The sequence below is a fragment of the Mus caroli genome, unplaced genomic scaffold, assembly GCF_978045245.1.
Source record: "Mus caroli unplaced genomic scaffold, Mus_caroli_1 scaffold_12, whole genome shotgun sequence".
In the NCBI taxonomy this organism is placed as follows: Eukaryota; Metazoa; Chordata; class Mammalia; order Rodentia; family Muridae; genus Mus; species Mus caroli.
Window position 1 is genome coordinate 9950655 of NW_028227267.1, and position 17142 is coordinate 9967796.

Here is a 17142-nt window from a genome sequence, read left to right on the forward strand (position 1 = left end):
TGGCATAGCCTCATATGAGACAGCTATACCAGGGTCCCTTCAGCAAAATCTTGCTGGCATGTGCAATAGTGTCAGACACTTTTTAAATTCAGGGAGATGCAAACCCAAAGTTTCATGGTTTGGTCTTTGTGAAAGGTGACAAATTGCCCCTAAGCTCACTGTAGAAATGTAGCTGTATAAACCTAAACAAACACACAGCCACCACCACCAACAAAAGCCAAGCTTAAAAATACTTTGGGGCTTGTTCTAGAAGATATCAGGGCTTAATTACAACAAGGTCACAAGACTTAAGAAAGCTTGATGATATTGGCAGAAATCTAAGCAGACAGAACAATATAAGAAGCCAGAATGAGATTTGGGCATATCTGAACACTTGATTTATGAGAAAATGATACCACAAGCCTCTGGGGAAAGGAAAATCTTCTCAGCAAATGGTTCTAGGAAAATTGGCTATCCACATAGAAAATTAATAAAGCGAATCCCTGCCTCACATTGTGTATAAAGGTTGTTTCCAGGCAAATTTTAACTCAGAATGTGCAATATAGAACAATAGAGGATTTGAAGACAGTCTAGAGATTATCTTCATAATTTGCTATAGGGAAAAGCTTTAACTAACAAGGCACCAAAAAAAAAATCTCTTTAAGTTCAGCAAGAAAAGGTTAACAAATTGATCTTAAAAAGGAACTTGAGCACTCCCACCCCCACCCCCCAAGGAATGTTGAAGAGGCTCACTGTTAGCCAGGAGCAAAATGTAGCTTAGATCAGAATGAAGTCCCAGACTTGCCTACCACAGTTATCAAAGTTTCTGCAGACAGCCTGTAGTAAATGCTTACAATAATATGGAAGAACAGAACCACACAAGTCCCCAGATCAGGCAACATTCTATTCCAGAGCTTATGGACACTCAGTGAGATGGTAAAATTAGAAGGTAATGCATGAAGCAGCCACTATTGTGGTCAGGCACTAAGAATGAGGTGGGAAGGAAAGGGAAGGGAAGGGGAAGGGAAGGGGAGGGGAAGGGAAGGGGAGGGGAAGGGAAGGGGAGGGAAGGGGAGGGGAGGGGAGGGGAGGGGAGGGGAAGAAGGGGAAGAAGAAGGGGAAGAAGAAGGGGAAGAAGGGGAAGAAGGGGAAGAAGGGGAAGAAGAAGGGGAAGAAGAAGGGGAAGAAGAAGGGGAAGAAGAAGGGGAAGAAGAAGGGGAAGAAGAAGGGGAAGAAGAAGGGGAAGAAGAAGGGGAAGAAGAAGGGGAAGAAGAAGGGGAAGAAGAAGGGGAAGAAGGGGAAGAAGGGGAAGAAGAAGGGGAAGAAGGGGAAGAAGAAGGGGAAGAAGAAGGGGAAGAAGGGGAAGAAGGAGGGGAAGAAGGGGAAGAAGGGGAAGAAGGGGAAGAAGGGGGAGGGGGAGGGGGAGGGGGAGGGGGAGGGGGAGGGGGAGGGAAGGGAAGGGAAGGGAAGGGAAGGGAAGGGAAGGGAAGGGAAGGGAAGGGAAGGGAAGGGGCAATGTGATCTAAGGAAGGTGGGGGCAGGCTGGCAATGTTCCATTCCTTGGCACGGGTGGTAGGAAGATATGCATTTCATCTTGTTTTATATTAATTCTGTAAGCCAGATATGAGCTGTCTGCAGTTTTTCTCTCTGTGTGTATCATAGTTCAAGAAAAAGAAGAAGCAAAGACAATCAGATAAGTGAGAAAATAACAACAGCAATATACAGGGAGAGAAACGAAGGTGTTTAGCTAGACTTCACTGTATTGTCTAATTTCTGGCTGGATACTCAGTTGTTGCATGTCAGAACAAGAGAGTAACTGTTACATACATAGCATCTTTGCAGATGTATTCCTAGAACATGTAGTGTTTACCACCCCACTTGATCACCATCGTTCCTGACTTTAAGAAGCTACAACACTGGCAACCCCATTATTATTTTTTAAAGTGAATAGTAGAGACCGCTGTGGAGAGAGTACTTTATTAGTAGTAATAACTTGTAACGATGCTACGTAAGAAGAGCTTATTATGAACAACCTGTTCTAAGCACTTCATAGACTTAATTTCAAACCTCTCAGAGATCCTCCAGTTTTCCTGGGCTTTCAGAAGCAGGAACAGAAGCTAGCAGTAGCTGTGGCTTTTCCCAGAACTCTGGGGATTCAAGGTTCAGTTTATCTAACTTTGGATCAGGTGTTTAGCCTTTACAACACAGTTGCTATGTCTTTGGAAAAACACCTGTCTCTAAAGACTTCTAGCTAACTGACAGCTGGAATTATCCAATGAAGCAGAGCAACAAGATACAGTTTTTTCTTACTTCTTCACTAACTTCAGGAACAAAGTCAGCATTTGATGATTCCTATGCTGGAGTCTTCCTGTATGTCACTTTAGCCAGCCATCACAGCCATTTGCTAGGGACTTAATGCTGTCTCAAGTTTCCAATTATGAACTTGAAAACTCACACTTCATCAGATAACCAGGAATAATCCATAGCTAGTCAATATTGATGACAATCCATTAGATACTGCATTCTTGAGTCAGCAAGGACACCTACGGGTTCCATTCACGATCCTTCAGTTAAACAGTGGGTCTTGGAGAATCTGCCATTGTTTCTTAGAAAACATGTGGAAGATCATTGAAAGATTTAATCAGAGAATAGGAATGGAATGGAACAAGGCAGATATTTCATTTGGGAACTATGAATTCCATATGAAGAACTTGTCATAGCTTATGATCCCAGCACAATCAATTAGAGACCTCCCCTTCACAGTGATGCATTAATATGTAGCTAGAAGCTTTCAACTAGGATTTTGACAACTTCAGGCTTCAAGAAGGTTACAACTCATCATTAGGAGAAACCAGAGACAGCAGAATCCTCCACAGTGATAGGAGCCAAGATACCAAGAAGGGAGGTGTAGTACTGTTAAAAAAGTGCTGGGTCACTTTTCATCGAGAGGAAAATTTGACATTGGGACATGTTGCTTGTCATAAAAGGATTCCTAGCTATATCAAAAGAATAAATTGCTATTTCCCCAGTGGTAATTTTAAATGGGTAGCGGCTTGATAGTGCAATCACAAACTATTTGCTAAGAACTCATTTCAAGAAAAACACAGTAGCTATCCTTCCCCATTAGAGCTGATGGCAGATCTCAAGGAGGAGGGTGACCACTAGAACATGAAAGTATGTACATGGACCCTGGGCAAAGCACTAGTACATTGTCCACCACAACTCTGATCTAACTGATTTCAGACATTGATCATACCATAAACCCACTGACATTTTATCAGTCATGTATATCTACCTCCTTCTGCTCCCCTAAAACCCCCATCACATGCCCTCCCAGAGCCACTTTATGATCTAGAATTAGCCAATGAATTTTAATGGGTATTTAATTTTTTTCAAAGAGTGGGAGTCAGTGCTTTAGATGATAGATCATATAATAATTAAGCATTAAAAGAGCTCAACAGAAGGTTCTTTTTTTGCCAGCAGATATCTTTAGGTCAAGAAGGTCTATAAAAACCGGCAGATCATTTGCACTCCTTTAAGACAGGCAAGAAACGACACTGAATGCAATTAGATCCTCTTACCAATTTCCCTAAAGCTCTGCATCTTGCTCCAATGAGGTAAAATTTTGAGCTGCTGGCATTTAGAGCTGCAAATTGCTGGTGTGATATTGCCTTAAAGAAATCAAAGCGCATGCTGGTATCCAAATCGTCTTTTAATTGGAAACAGTGAAACTGAGTCACAGCTCCCAGAAAGGGGAACTTTCTAGAAAGGTCCAACCTTGTCTCTGCAGAGCTCTGAGGAGCTGGCCAAGCTATTCTCCCTGAATTACCTCATCTCTTCCTGGCTTCTGAAGATTTTTGAATTATCTGTGTATGCGAGGACCATGCCTAGGGTCTAAAGCTGTCCAGTACCCAAGTATTCTCATGAAAATCCTGCTTACTCTCCCTGAAGATCTGTTGTCTATTCAGGAATTTCTCAAGAGCTCATGTATGGTTAGCTTCAACTTCTTTAATGTTTTAAAAATGGGAGACTAAATAGAATTTTGAAATAGTACAAGAATTTATAAGAAAAGCATTTTCTGAAAAAAAAAAATCTAAGAACTCCCTCATTCTGGGTAAGATTGAATTTCAGAATACTTCAATTAAAAATACCATTTCTTTATATAGAATATCATATGTAAGCTGTTAAGTCTGCCTCTTAAAATAAATATCTATATCCTCTAGGTCCTCCAAGGTTACACCATAGAAATTATGCATTAAAATAGAAAATAAAGTTAAGATCATGATTCTTCAATAGAAAACAAGGTCATGGTCTCCCATCAACCTGAAGAGCCAACCAGGGATAGATCACATGAGTCCTATTTCATGCCCCACAGCAGTTTCCATAATGTTTTTCTTAATCTTCTTCCTTCTTGCTGGTATAGAATCACATCAAACACTAACCTGCCCCATGGTTCAATGTAGCATGGGCACTCTTCCTACTAGAATAGTTTCCCTTCCTTCTTTCCCCCATTCTAGATGAGGCCCAAATAGCTCCTGCTTATAAAGGTGTTTCCCAAGCGCCCAATTGAAGGTAATGCCCCTATTCCCTTCATCCTTTAACTCCAGTCTTCCTTGAATAAGGGAGTGGGGCCCTTCCTTGAATAAGGGAGTAGAAGAAAATAAGGCATATTGCTGGTTATGGCCCTGGTCTCTTCCCCTATAGATTGGTGCAGGTTATGTCTTGAACTTTTATATCCTTGAAATAGTGTTGGAGTCTTGAGGGGGAAATAACCCTCGGGTTCCCAAAAGGGGGCAATCAATTATCTCTCCTAGGATTGATACCGCCATCATTAATGCCCCTATTTTGATTTGCTTTACAATATTCTATCTACAGTTCAGAGACTAGAGTCTCAGGAAGTGCAGGTGTGAAATAGTCTCTGTTCATTCATGTTTTACTCCAGTTTTCAACCCCCACACCCTTTTAAAAAATAAGCATTTTCTTAAAAAAAATGTATGTGTGAAGATGTGACCTCAGAGGCCAGAAGTTATTGGATGCCTTGGATCTGGAGTTATAAGTGGTGATGAGCTGTCCAGTGTGGATGATAAGAACAGAACTTAGGTCCATGGCAAGAACAAGAAATACTCTTAACCATTGAGCTATCTTTCTAGCTCCCTCACCCTTTCAGCTTTTGATTCCAAGATGGACTCACTTGCAGCTTAGACCAGTTGGCTTGTGAGTAATTGAGATAGATCAGAACTTCCCTGACCACTGAACTCCCACTAAATATCAACCACTTAAGGGTCAACTTTTGGATTTTGTTGAAATGTCCTGCTCCAAGGGAGTAAGTGATTATCCATTAGTCAGAAGATTTATTTGGATTAAAATCTCTACTCACAAGGAAAAAGAACATAATTTCACTAACACCAGTTCTCTTAAATAACGAAGAAGAAAGGGGTGGGCACTTTAACCCATTAGTCAGCTAAAAGTGCTGAAGCCTTATAAACTGTGCGACAATTCTTGAGTGGGTGCCTACCCACTAGAGCAATCATGCCTGCTATTCAGCTCCAGAGTTGTATATACTCCAGGCACAAGTGCCATTAATTAAACGACATGCTTAGCAGACTCTTGGAGCCATTAATTATCAAAGGTAGCCTCTTCCATGCTTGGCTCTAAATGCTATTATAACAGAAGAATGTGAGTTAGCTCTAAAGACTGAGCTGAAAGAAGGCTACCCTCACAAAGCAACATGGGAAGAAGCTGTCACAGAAAGTAAATGACAAAGCACGATGGCTTTTAGCTTCATCTTTGCCCATTTGCAGCGTCTGAAAGTGCTTCCAGTTGTAGGGAATTTCTCAAAATTAGTTTATCTCCTGCAAGATACAAGTGAATAGAAAGTAATCCTTCTTTCCTTTTGACTGGGTTGCATAAAGGGGTGATATCAGCAGAAGATTTGGAGACAAATAGCGTCTGTTCTCCATATGCCCAAAGGAAAGAATGGTTCTTTCAGGGAAAGTCCCTGCTGGGCATGCTGCAGACACAGGGAAATGGTTAGAAGCACAGCAAGCGGCCAGCAGAGCCTTGGCGCCTATCTATAGTATGTAACAGGAAGTGTCCAAGCTGGGATTCGGGTCCTCAGCCTGTTCTGTTTCCTGCCCACTGCCAAGCTCCAAGCAGACACCATTTAATTTGCAGAAGAGACAACCCCAGATATACCGGAGTATGTAACTCAGAGCTCCAAGCTTTCAGGTTGTTTTTCTCAAGTCTTTCCAATTCTTAGAGTTTGATATTTAGAGTCCATGTGCACTGTCTACGCAGAGGTGAGTGAGGCCCAGCCTTGCCAGGGAACAATTGTCTCCACCCTAATTTCTGAAAGGATCGACTCTGTAGTATACAGGGCTGCATTCTAGGTTGCATTCTGCTTTCCTTGATGCTGCAGACTGGGAAAGGCACCCTGTTGAATAGAAAGTTAATTAGCCCCTGGACATCTCAGGAAGTGCTGTTATTAATCAGCATGTGAAACATGCTACAGAGAAGTAATTTGAAGTCTGCCAGCGTGCTTGGAAGTTGCCCTGCTCTCCAGATTTCACACTCACACTGCAGGGTTTCTAGAAGTGAACCTGGGCTAACCCCTTCCTATCTCTCGAAGGAAATGAAATATAATTGCATTGTCTCAGAGATACTAATCAGAGAGGCTCCCTGATCCTTGCCATCTCTCCATCAGCTTTTCCTTTACCCACTTACTTTAACACATTGCTACCAGTGGCTTTTGTGGTATAAGTTTTAAAGGCCAGTTTATTAAGGAAAAGCTGAAGAAGGGAGGTCAGGGGGTCTTGGCCTTCGAAAATTGCTCACCATACTTTGGTGTGAGCAGAATGCAGTTCTGTAGCTACTCTGCCTGCCCCACTAGCCTGCTGCGAGCTAAGTCTTTTAAAAGAAGAGGATTGTTAAATGGGTTTTGGGTAAACACAGGCTGTGTCATTAGTAAATGTGGTTCCCTAATTTTCATACCAGTTCTGGGCCTGGGGAGATAGCTTGCAATGCAATCATGAGGGCCTGAGTTTGCATCCCCAGCACCCATAAAAATCTAGGTGTCGTGGAGTACACCTATAATCTCAGCACAGGGTGGCACAGATGGGGAAAACAGAAACAGGTTAGAGATACCTGAATGGCTCACTGGACAGCCTGAATTAAGGGACTGCTAAGATCTCTCTCTCTCTCTCTCTCTCTCTCTCTCTCTCTCTCTCTCTGTCTGTCTCTCTCTCTCTCTCTCACACACACACACACACACACACACGCACACACACACAGAGCAATGAAAACATACCATATTATTAATCCCCATGGGCAAGGGTCACTACCTGCAAAGATAGCAGTGGCTCCTATCATGTGAGTGAAGAAGACAGGTACTCTGTGTAAATTCTGTCTTGAGTGGCTGAGCCATGCTACTGTCCAAACACATTTTAGAACAGAAGCACAGGGAGATAGGTGAGGACCTTGTCACCATCAAGTCTAGTGATTTCTGTCCACAGGTCCACAGTTTCTGCATTCTCTAGATCAAGGTCAGTCAGAAGGAGCCTGGTACAGAAATGTTTTCACTTCCCCAGGTGATCCTAATGGGCAGCAAGTATGGAACCACTACTGTAAAGAGAGGAAAGGCTAGCCAGTCTCTGCAGTCCAAGCCTCCCTTTACACACTATCAGAGTATTTTACCCGTGGGCAGTTTCCACCCAGGCATACCTACAGGAGAGAGATACAGAAATTTCACATCAGCTTCAGTATAGAAGAAGACATCTTCTTTACTGAAGATAAAAGGGGTTGAAGTAGGAGAAAATAACCTCCTTGGTACACCTGGTAAAAAAGACTCTGCCTTCTATGTACTCCGAGGGCATGGAGAAAGGGGTTCTGGAGCTTAATGAATGTACCATTAGGATCTACAATGCCCACTAAAGTTCTAGGGGCTGGAGGCTTGATGCCCAAACATGGCATTATACGGAAGTGATGGACCCTTAAAGAGCAAAGTCCTCTGAGCTTTGGTTCATTGGGCTTTCATGAGATTCTAGTCTTTTTTTTTTTTTTCTTTCTTTCTGCTTCTAGTTCATCATGTGGTCTCACTATCATGAGTCCAAGCAAGAGGCCCAATTGATCACAGACAGATTCTACAAATCTTTGAGCCCAAGCAAACCTTTCAGCTTCATGAATTTCTTATCTTAGGATCCCACTATGTAAAGTAAGAGAAAATGGGGGCAACATGTTGATAATTTCACATTCAAAACGTCAGTGGGGCTCAGCTCAGAGGGGGATCCAATGGCATCCATGATGTTACCTGTACTCATTGAACCTACAACAGAACACAGGGAAAGGTTGAAAGCTTTCCTGTGGGTTTCAGGGAAAGATGGATGCAAAGGTTTCTGTAGTCTTTCCTGAAAACGTTGATGCTGGTCTTCTTTGGGGCATTTTCATTTCTCTTCTAAATCCAAAGCTCCCTTCCCCAAATCTCTCTCCTACTATTGCAAAGCAATGGAAAGTCCTTTCTTTTGCCTTTCATGACCTTGAAGAATGTGTGTCTGACGGTATAATACCATCCCCCATCATTCCTCAAGCATATTCTAGAGAGAGGATAGTTAACCTGCCACTATGTCAGTCAAGAACCAAGACAGAGTTGAAAGTTGAGGTGGGGCACGCATGGCTGCTGAGCTCCCTGGTTGTAGAAGCCTGCTCACCTGACTCCTTGTGACCACCGTACTGGCCTCACTCTAAAACGTATTTTACAAGTGGGCTAGAAGCATGTGAGGGATTGAACGTCCTCACTCCCTCCTGGGATCCCTGTTTACTTGTCAGTAAATCCTTTCATTGACATCCACTGGGCAGTGGTGGGGCACACCTTTAATCCCAGCACTTGGGAGGCAGAGGCAGGCCGATTTCTGAATTTGAGGCCAGCCTGGTCTACAGTGCAAGATCCAGGACAACCAGGGCTCCAGAGAGAAACCCTGTCTCAAAAAAAAAGAAAAACCCCACAAAAACAAACAAACAACAACGAAAAAGCTCTACTGTCAGTGGTATCTGTGACATGGGAGGAAACTGTAGACCTGAAGATGAGCATGCTGTGTTAGGTCCATTAAAACATGGGAAGATGGGCATGCCACCAGCTGCACTCTGCATTGTGGAGGCATAACTATCACTGGATACTGAGTGCTAACTCTTTAGTGCCTGCAAAGATGGCAGAAATCATGGTCATGAAAACAAGATAGGCAGACCTGCCACGAGGGAACATTGCAATACCCCAGGCACATTTGTGGGGTTTTTTTGTAGACTCTGCAGCTCCTATTCAGTGTGCTCACCTCACTCCCCTGCACAGGCACACAACAAAACTCTGGATACATCTCTCCTCCAATCCTCCAAGTCTACTTAGTGTTTGGGGCATGAAAGGTAGACACTGCTTCCCATGATACTCCAGAGCAGGTATGGAAATGAAACTACCATAGACAGAGAGTTGAAAAGCCAGATGGACATGTGGGCATTAAGGCTGTGTGAAAGATGTGTTATAGAAGTGGTAAAAGTGGGATGACAAAGGGCCCTGTGTAGAAAGAGATAGAGCAAACTCAGGTTACAGAGCTGGATTGACAAAGACAGGTGGTGGAAGTAACATGGGATACAATGTCCAAAAATATAGCTGATAGAAACTTCTAGGACATAAATCTGCCATAGACAGGCAAGGCAGAAGAAAAGAGAGGGCACACTAATTTTCAGTCCCTCACAGGTGTCTCTGACTCAAAGCCAATAATGGTTCAAGGATGAAGTCTGTGATGAATGTTTAGAAGATGACCCACATTTTCAGACAAGCCAAGTAGTGCTAGGAACAGCAGCAAATGGTCTCAGGGTCATGTAAGAATAGGATGGGACCCATCTCTGGAGGATACTTTGGCTCAAATACCCTGCTTTCCCACCTTCTCTATGGTACAGCCCTGTGCTCAGAGGAGAGAACTCTGGTCCAGATTAGGAGTGACTCTGCCTTTGTGTCATGATCATTACACAGACCTGTGTCACTCTGTGCTCTCTGACTTTGTACCAACTTGCAGAAAATGGGTTTCTAAACTCACAAAAGTTCTCCATATGCCAAAGGCCAATGTTTATATCTTCACCAAGGTGAGTTTGAATGGATCTAAAGCTAAGACAGCCTTAAATAGAGCCCTTGAAATAAACAGAGAGCTAGCTCATCATTTCCACGTATCCCAGGTCTACATCTTCTCTTCAGAACTCAAACCCACAAATGGCAAGCCAGATGTAGAAGGCAAATCAATTCTCTCGTGGGATTTCTTGAAAACAAAGAGGAAGAGGTTGGAGCCATAAGTCAGAAGTTATGAGCACTTGCTGTTCTTCTAGAGGACCTAAATTCAGTTCCCAGCACCCATATCAACTACTCAAAACTGCCTGCAACGCCAAATCCACATGATTCAGCGCCATTGTCTAGCCTCTTCAGGCACTTGCACACACATGCAATGCGTAGTTACATAGACATCTACATATACATAAATAAAAAGGTTTAAGAATAGAAACACCAGAGAAGTCTGTGACTTGTGACAGTGTTTCTCAAAATCTTTTCACTTATTACACGCATAATAGTTGCTCAATTGTTTTGGTACCTTTCCTCCAGTCTTCCCCAGATTTTATGAGATACAACTCACAAAGTCTCCCCATTTCTGCCTTTGCTCCCAGCTATGGGATGCTGCCTTCCCAGTTGCTGGCCACATCCACTTTACTGAGGCCAATTATTGAGGTTTAGATGGGTTAAGGCTGCAACAAAAAAGGCAGGTACAGAGGTGTGAAGTGTATTTCCATGGCCAACTGCACTTGTATCTAAACCAACACACTATAGCATCAAGAAATTTTCCTATTTTCTTCCTAGATAAGATACGATAAGGAGGAGAAGTCTAACCATCTTAGTAGAAATGTTTAAGGTCTGGAACATGTCCTTAGGATATCTGGCCCATTGTGCTTCCAATATGTAAAGCTGATTCTGCCAGCCATACAGTGCTTTAATGAGTCCCTAAATCCGGGTGCCAATGTCTTCAGTCACAGCCAAAGCTTGTTTTGAAATAGATCCCTGGCCTTCTCCATAGACCTGCTCAGTCAGAATATGGGGGATAGAGTCCAGAAATCTGTGTTCTTAAGCTCAGCAGAGAGTTTAGACAACAGTAATGTTTGGCATGTTCTCCTTATATAGCACATACAGGCTGAATCGGTTCACTGTGTGTATAAGCTTTGAATTGCTGATGTGGAATCTTAAGAGTTCTTTCAGCTGACCTTTGGTAATGTGGGTGATGGGAAAAATTCAAAGAAAGTACATGGACCCAAAGAATAAGTCTAGGCATCAAAAGGTTGGGAACCATTTATTGCCCAAAGCTTACCCATACCTCAGTATCATCTCCCATAAAATGTTAATGGCAATCCAACGGATTAAAGGTAAACAAACTTATGTTTTATTCATTGCTGTGCCTCAGAAGAAATGCTACTGGTTCTAACTAAATGTCTATTTTTATGTTTTGTCATTTCCAGGCATGAGAGTAACTCAAACGATTCCCAAGGCATAAGAAAATGGACCCCATTCTTCTGGAGTCTGCGACATTGGAAATGAAGCTAACCACTCTTTATTGTACCCCACGACCCCACAGCCTTGTACAAAGAATTTTATTGCATGTGTGGAAGCCACTAGTATTATGCTTCCATCACAATGACAGACAGCCTAGCTTCCCAAACAGTGGCATTGACAGCCTGCCATCGTTCCTCAGTTCTGTACTTAGAATAGTAACATTTCCAAACTGTCCCTGAACCTATATGAAAATAAAGTGGTTGCTAAAATATTTATCTGGTGTTCTGAAAAACTTAAACATTGATATTTTGGGGTCCCCAAACAGCATAAATGAGGAAGTGGCTTTCTGGGAGCTAGTGTGTTTCCTGTGAGCCAAAGGTTGGTTATAGTAGAGGGGTGATTGGTTGGAAGTGTATCATTGGGTAGGAAATATAACAACACAGGAACCTTTCCTTGGTCAAATTTTCCTGCCATTGATGCAGAAAAGTGAAGTTGAAGGAGTTCAAGATGGCCAGAGTAGCTGTGAGAAACAAGGGGACACAGCGTGCTGCTTAGTTTGTGCATTGGTTTGTGATTTTGATCATTTCCTTTTATCTATCTATCTATCTATCTATCTATCTATCTATCTATCTATCATCTATCTATTTAGTGTGTGTGTATGTGTATGCACACACATGCATGCACATCTATGTGTGTGCATGCCTATTTACCTTGGTGTATTTGTAGAAGTCAGAGAATAACTTTCAGGAGTTAGTTCTTCCACTCTGTGTGTTCTGGGAATGAAATTTTGACTGTCCGGACTTCCTCATAGTACTTTTACCTGATGAGACATCTTGTCAGCTCTCTACTATGTTCTTTTAAGACAGGGTCATCCTGGAACCTGGGGCTCACTGATTATGTTAGGCAGGACATCCAGCAAAACCCAGGGACCCACCTGTCTCTACTTCTCCAAGTGCTTGAATTATAGGCACAGATTATCATGTCCCCCTTTTTACATGGGATCAGACTCAGATCTTCATGCTGACGTGGCAGGCACTTTACTGATGGAGCTATTTCCAACCCCACCTGCAGTAGTGGGGATGTAGGGAAAGGAGCAGAGAAAATTCTCAGTAACTATCTAGAAACTGTACTCTTCTCCATCTTGCTACATTCTTTAAGGCAGGAGTTATGGTAAAGGCTCTCTGCTCCAAAGTGTCCTAGAAGGGGGTTAGACTTTACACAGGGAAATGGTAGCATGGAAAGAGATGTCTGAAAACCATGTTTTTCTTTTCAACACAAATCCTCTTTGAGACCTCCTTTGGCTTATTGGCCATTCCCAGCCTGCACCATCACTGACATGTGGCACTGCAGAACATAGGTGGCTTACACCTATCAATTTTTCTCTCACACAATTTGAGAGAGTATTAGCCCCTACTCTGGCTATAGGTGAAGTCTTGCTCCATGCCAGTCTCCTGCTGGTAACGGTGCTGCTGCTGCTGCTGCTGTTGCTGCTGCTTGATCTCATTGCCAGTCTTCCTCTCACATTGTGCTCTCTCTCTGCATGTGTGTGGCTTAGAACACATCTCTTGGATTTATAGCCACATGGCTATTCTAGGGCCAACATAAGAATACCTTAGCTTACTTCCATCTACAAAGGCTCCATAAGGGTACATTCACTGGTTTCAAAAATTTGAAATGGACTTATCTTCTAAAGCCCACACTATTCATCCTACTACTTAGGGTGTTTGGTGCTGGACTGCCTCTGCTCTTGTATAACAGACTAGGTATGACTCAATGTGCCTTGTTTAAAATCTTATTCTGTCTTTGCCAAAGTAGTGAGTAGCCATTGACCATGACTGACAGTGCCTCTTGAGTGGAAAACTCTTCAGTCCTCAAGCCTAAACTATGTGGCTCCTCTCTGAGCTGGAAATTAGAAGCTTTGTGATCTGGGCAGGATGTACTCAATGGATACAATGCCAGGGAATAAGAGGGAATGGAGAAGATACCCAGAAATACCCCAGCTATATGTTTGCTCATTGGTCAGTCAAACAAAAGCCTTAAAAACAACCCTTCCTCTACCTTGGAGCTTAAATGCCTCCCTCTTTGGCTTTTGTATCAAAAGGACCTGAAAGCTTGTTCCTTGCTTCTACAGTTACTTCCCTTCTACACCCACTGACTGTGAAGCACTCGTGAATAAGCACTTAGTCACAGGGAACGATTAGCTGAATCATCCTGCAAGTCATAGTTTGGTTTTCCATGTTGCCTGTGCTACCAAAACCCTGCAAAGTTTTTACTTTGCCTCTGCCTTTTTCCAAGAGTGTCCCTACCTCAGTCTTTGCCAAGTTCTGGGAACATTGTGAAACTGTGATTTTATACTCCACCTGACCCCCAAATTTATACATTGAAACAGTGTGGTAGAATTAGGCTGAGGTGGTGCCTTTGGGAAGTTATTATATCATGAAGTCACAGCCTCTTACAGAGAATACCCATAGGGCTGCCTGCCCTTTTCGAACCCTGTGAGTACAGTGCCATCTATGATCCAAAAGTGTGACTTCATTGGACATACAATTTGAGCACCTGAATCTTGGACTCTATGCCTTCAGAACTATGAGACAGGAATGTGTGTTGTTAGGAGCTACTTCATTGGCTGTGTTTTTTTCCCAGTAGTGCCAACAGTCTATGAACTAGAAAGATAAGGGAACTGAAAAGATCAAGCAAGAATGTATATACCACACCAGGCATTTGAGAGATGTGCTGGAATCTGCTCCTGTCTATCACATCCTTCTTCCTTGTCTATATGATCATACGATAAACACTGCTTTCAGAACATCCTCATGGCAGGCATTAGTCTAGAAATTGTCAAAACATGAATGCAAACAATCTTCACAAAACATTGCTTACAATGGTAGGCAAAACCATGCACAAGAATATAATATTCTCTTTTTATAGATAAAGAAGCTGAGGCTTGGAGACTTTGTGACTTACTTTAATTACATGATAAGAATGCATGGTCCTCTTGTGAAGCTGCCCTCTTTCCCGTAAGCTGAAGTTTTTCCCAAAATGGAGGAGGAGGGGACAGGACACTGTATATGTCCCACAGGAGAGTTCTCCATTTTTCTCCATTGGCTAGGCTTAATAAGCATTCCTAGGCTCACAGTTAGAACTTAACTCAGTTTGGGGTTACCAAGGCTCATTTCTTTTGTCAGTATAATGGACATCCATGAGGTACACTCAGCATATCTTTCTTGTGGGAATCTTCTGAAAACTATCAAGATTTTCCTGGACTGCTCCCCAGTTTTGCTGCAGACTTCTAATTTATGGTAGTAGTCAAAGAACTCTGAGCCTCTTTATGATTTCTCCTTCCTGCCTCCTTTGTTCCTCTCTCCTCCTCTTTTCCTATTTTCTTCTTTTTGCCAGAAAAGCTATATCACAAAACCAAGTTTGTGAGCTAGAGATGCATCATGAAAGCTGTGATTCTCAAACTTCAGCCGCAATCTGCATCATCAAGTGTGCTTGTCAGAATTGCAGAGGTTGGAGTTGGCAGGATGACTCAGCTAGTAAAGTATTAGGGTTGGAGTCCCATAATCCACAAGAAAAGGCCAGAAAGGTTAACACTCATCTACAATGCAGATACTAAGGATACAGAGACGGGCTCATCTGCTAGCCAGCTAGACTTAACTTGCAAGCCCTGGGTCTCAGTGAAAGACCCTGTTGTACAAAACAAGGAGGATCTTGAGGTGGCTAATCTTGGTTGTGAACTTAAAGAAAAGGAGAAGAGGGAATCTCAATTTAAGACTTCCTTTCATCAGATTGTCTTGTGGGGATTTTCTTGACTGTGAGTGGATATAGGAGGGGCCAGCTCACTGTAGACAGTACCATGCCTAGGTATGTGATCCTGGCCTATCTAGAACAGTGGCTGCACACAAGCCTGGAAGCAGGCCACTAAGCAATATTTCTCCATTTTCTTTCTTCAGTTTCTACTTCCTGCCTTCAGTTCCTGCCTTGGCTTCTCTCGATAACAGATCATGACCTGGAAGTGTGAGATGAGATAAACCCTTTCCTCCCCAAGGTGATGTTGACTAGTGCTTTAGCACAGCAACAGAAAGCAAAGGAATAGAGATGGTAACAAAGCAGAACACCAGGTACTGACCTGTGAAACAAGCAAACAAACACCTGATAGTGAGCCATTCCCTTTAGCTGTCCAAGCACAATTCCAGGCCAGAGACTGCATGCTTTTCATGCTGGTAATAGTAGGTCAGAACCCATATTTTGTAAATCACTAGTGTGAGTTGTTTCCTACCCCACCAAAACAAATCAGATCTTCTCAGTGAAGAATTCGGGTCCTGCATTTAACATATTTTAGTCTGGAGGCAATGAGCTGCAAGTTAAATCCAATCGGGCCACTGGAGCATCTCCAGCAGGGTTTTAGAGTTATTTAACAGCACAGAAGTCTTCTCTGAGCTAATTAAGTGATTAGCTTACATCGATAGAAGATAAACAAGGACAGGAAAGTGGGACAGCTATAGCTCATGACTAACTTTAAAAAAATGCTCATGACTTTAGCCACAATAAGGAACATTGGTTAAAGACAGACCTAACTACTTAAGATTCATGTACCTCAACTGAAAGGGAGGAATTACCCATGCTACCAATGGAATATGTTACTCAAAAGAACTCTTATGCATAGCCTGCTTCAGTAGGCTTGCCTGGACTTAGAACTCCATCATAAGATAGGGTGCAGTTCCAAACTAATGATATTAAAATTTGCTCTAATGGCTGTGGTCACCAAGCATCCATAGTGAATCCAGGCCTCAGCAGAGTCAGGAACAGGTATCTGTAAGAAATCCCGATCTGTGACACAGGTCACAGACCTGCAGTTTAGGAGTCCTGATCAGAGAATGGTTGGGAGTTGAAATGTATGCCTCGTCTATCATGTCCAAGTAACCTCTAGAGTCAGATAGGACCAGCCTGATTTTACAAGAAAAATGAAATTGAGAAAAGGTTACTTAAGGTGGTAGTGATGATGTTAACATAATAATAGTACCTAATATTTATTGAGTGCTTATAACTTCACAACAGCCCTAAAGGTTCTATTATTAGCCCATTTTACAGATAGGAAAATACAACACAAATGATGTACTGTTTGACCATGAAACCCAGTGGAGAGAAGTCAGAACTTGGATTTGAGTCCAGGTACTATGGATTTCAAATCCATAATAACCTCTGCTTTGTGGGCAAGCCAACCCAGCTTGCCTAAGCTCTAAAATCTATCTCCATGCTACCTACCTGTCTTAGTTAGGGTTTTATTGCTGTGAAGAGACACCATAACCATACAACCCTTATAAAGGAAAATATTTAATTAGGGCTGGCTTACAATTCAGAGGTTTAGCCCATTATTATCATGACAGGAAATATGACAGCGTGCAGGCAGACATGGTGCTAGAGATGGAGCTGAAAATTCCACTTCTTGATGCTAGGCAGCAAAGAGAGATTATGTGACATACTGGGCATAGCTTGAGGATAGGAGTCCTCAAAGCCTGCCCCCAGAGTGACACACTTTCAACAAGGTCACACCTGATCCAAGAAGGCTACACCTTATAGAGCAAGCACTCAGA

The 17142-nt window shown here is 42.6% G+C and overlaps 1 protein-coding gene across 3 annotated transcripts in view; it reads left to right on the plus strand.

Moving 5' to 3' along the window:
- The window catches only part of Fhit (fragile histidine triad diadenosine triphosphatase), a 1639467-nt gene extending 1627650 nt beyond the window's left edge, over positions 1-11817 (plus strand). For all 3 annotated transcript variants that reach the window (XM_085828369.1, XM_085828370.1, XM_085828371.1), the window contains exon 10: positions 11515-11817. In XM_085828369.1, the coding sequence (XP_085684495.1) occupies positions 11515-11520 (6 nt within the window). In that variant the 3' untranslated portion in view covers positions 11521-11817. The remainder of the gene's footprint in view (positions 1-11514) is intronic.
- The last annotated feature ends 5325 nt before the right edge of the window (positions 11818-17142 follow it).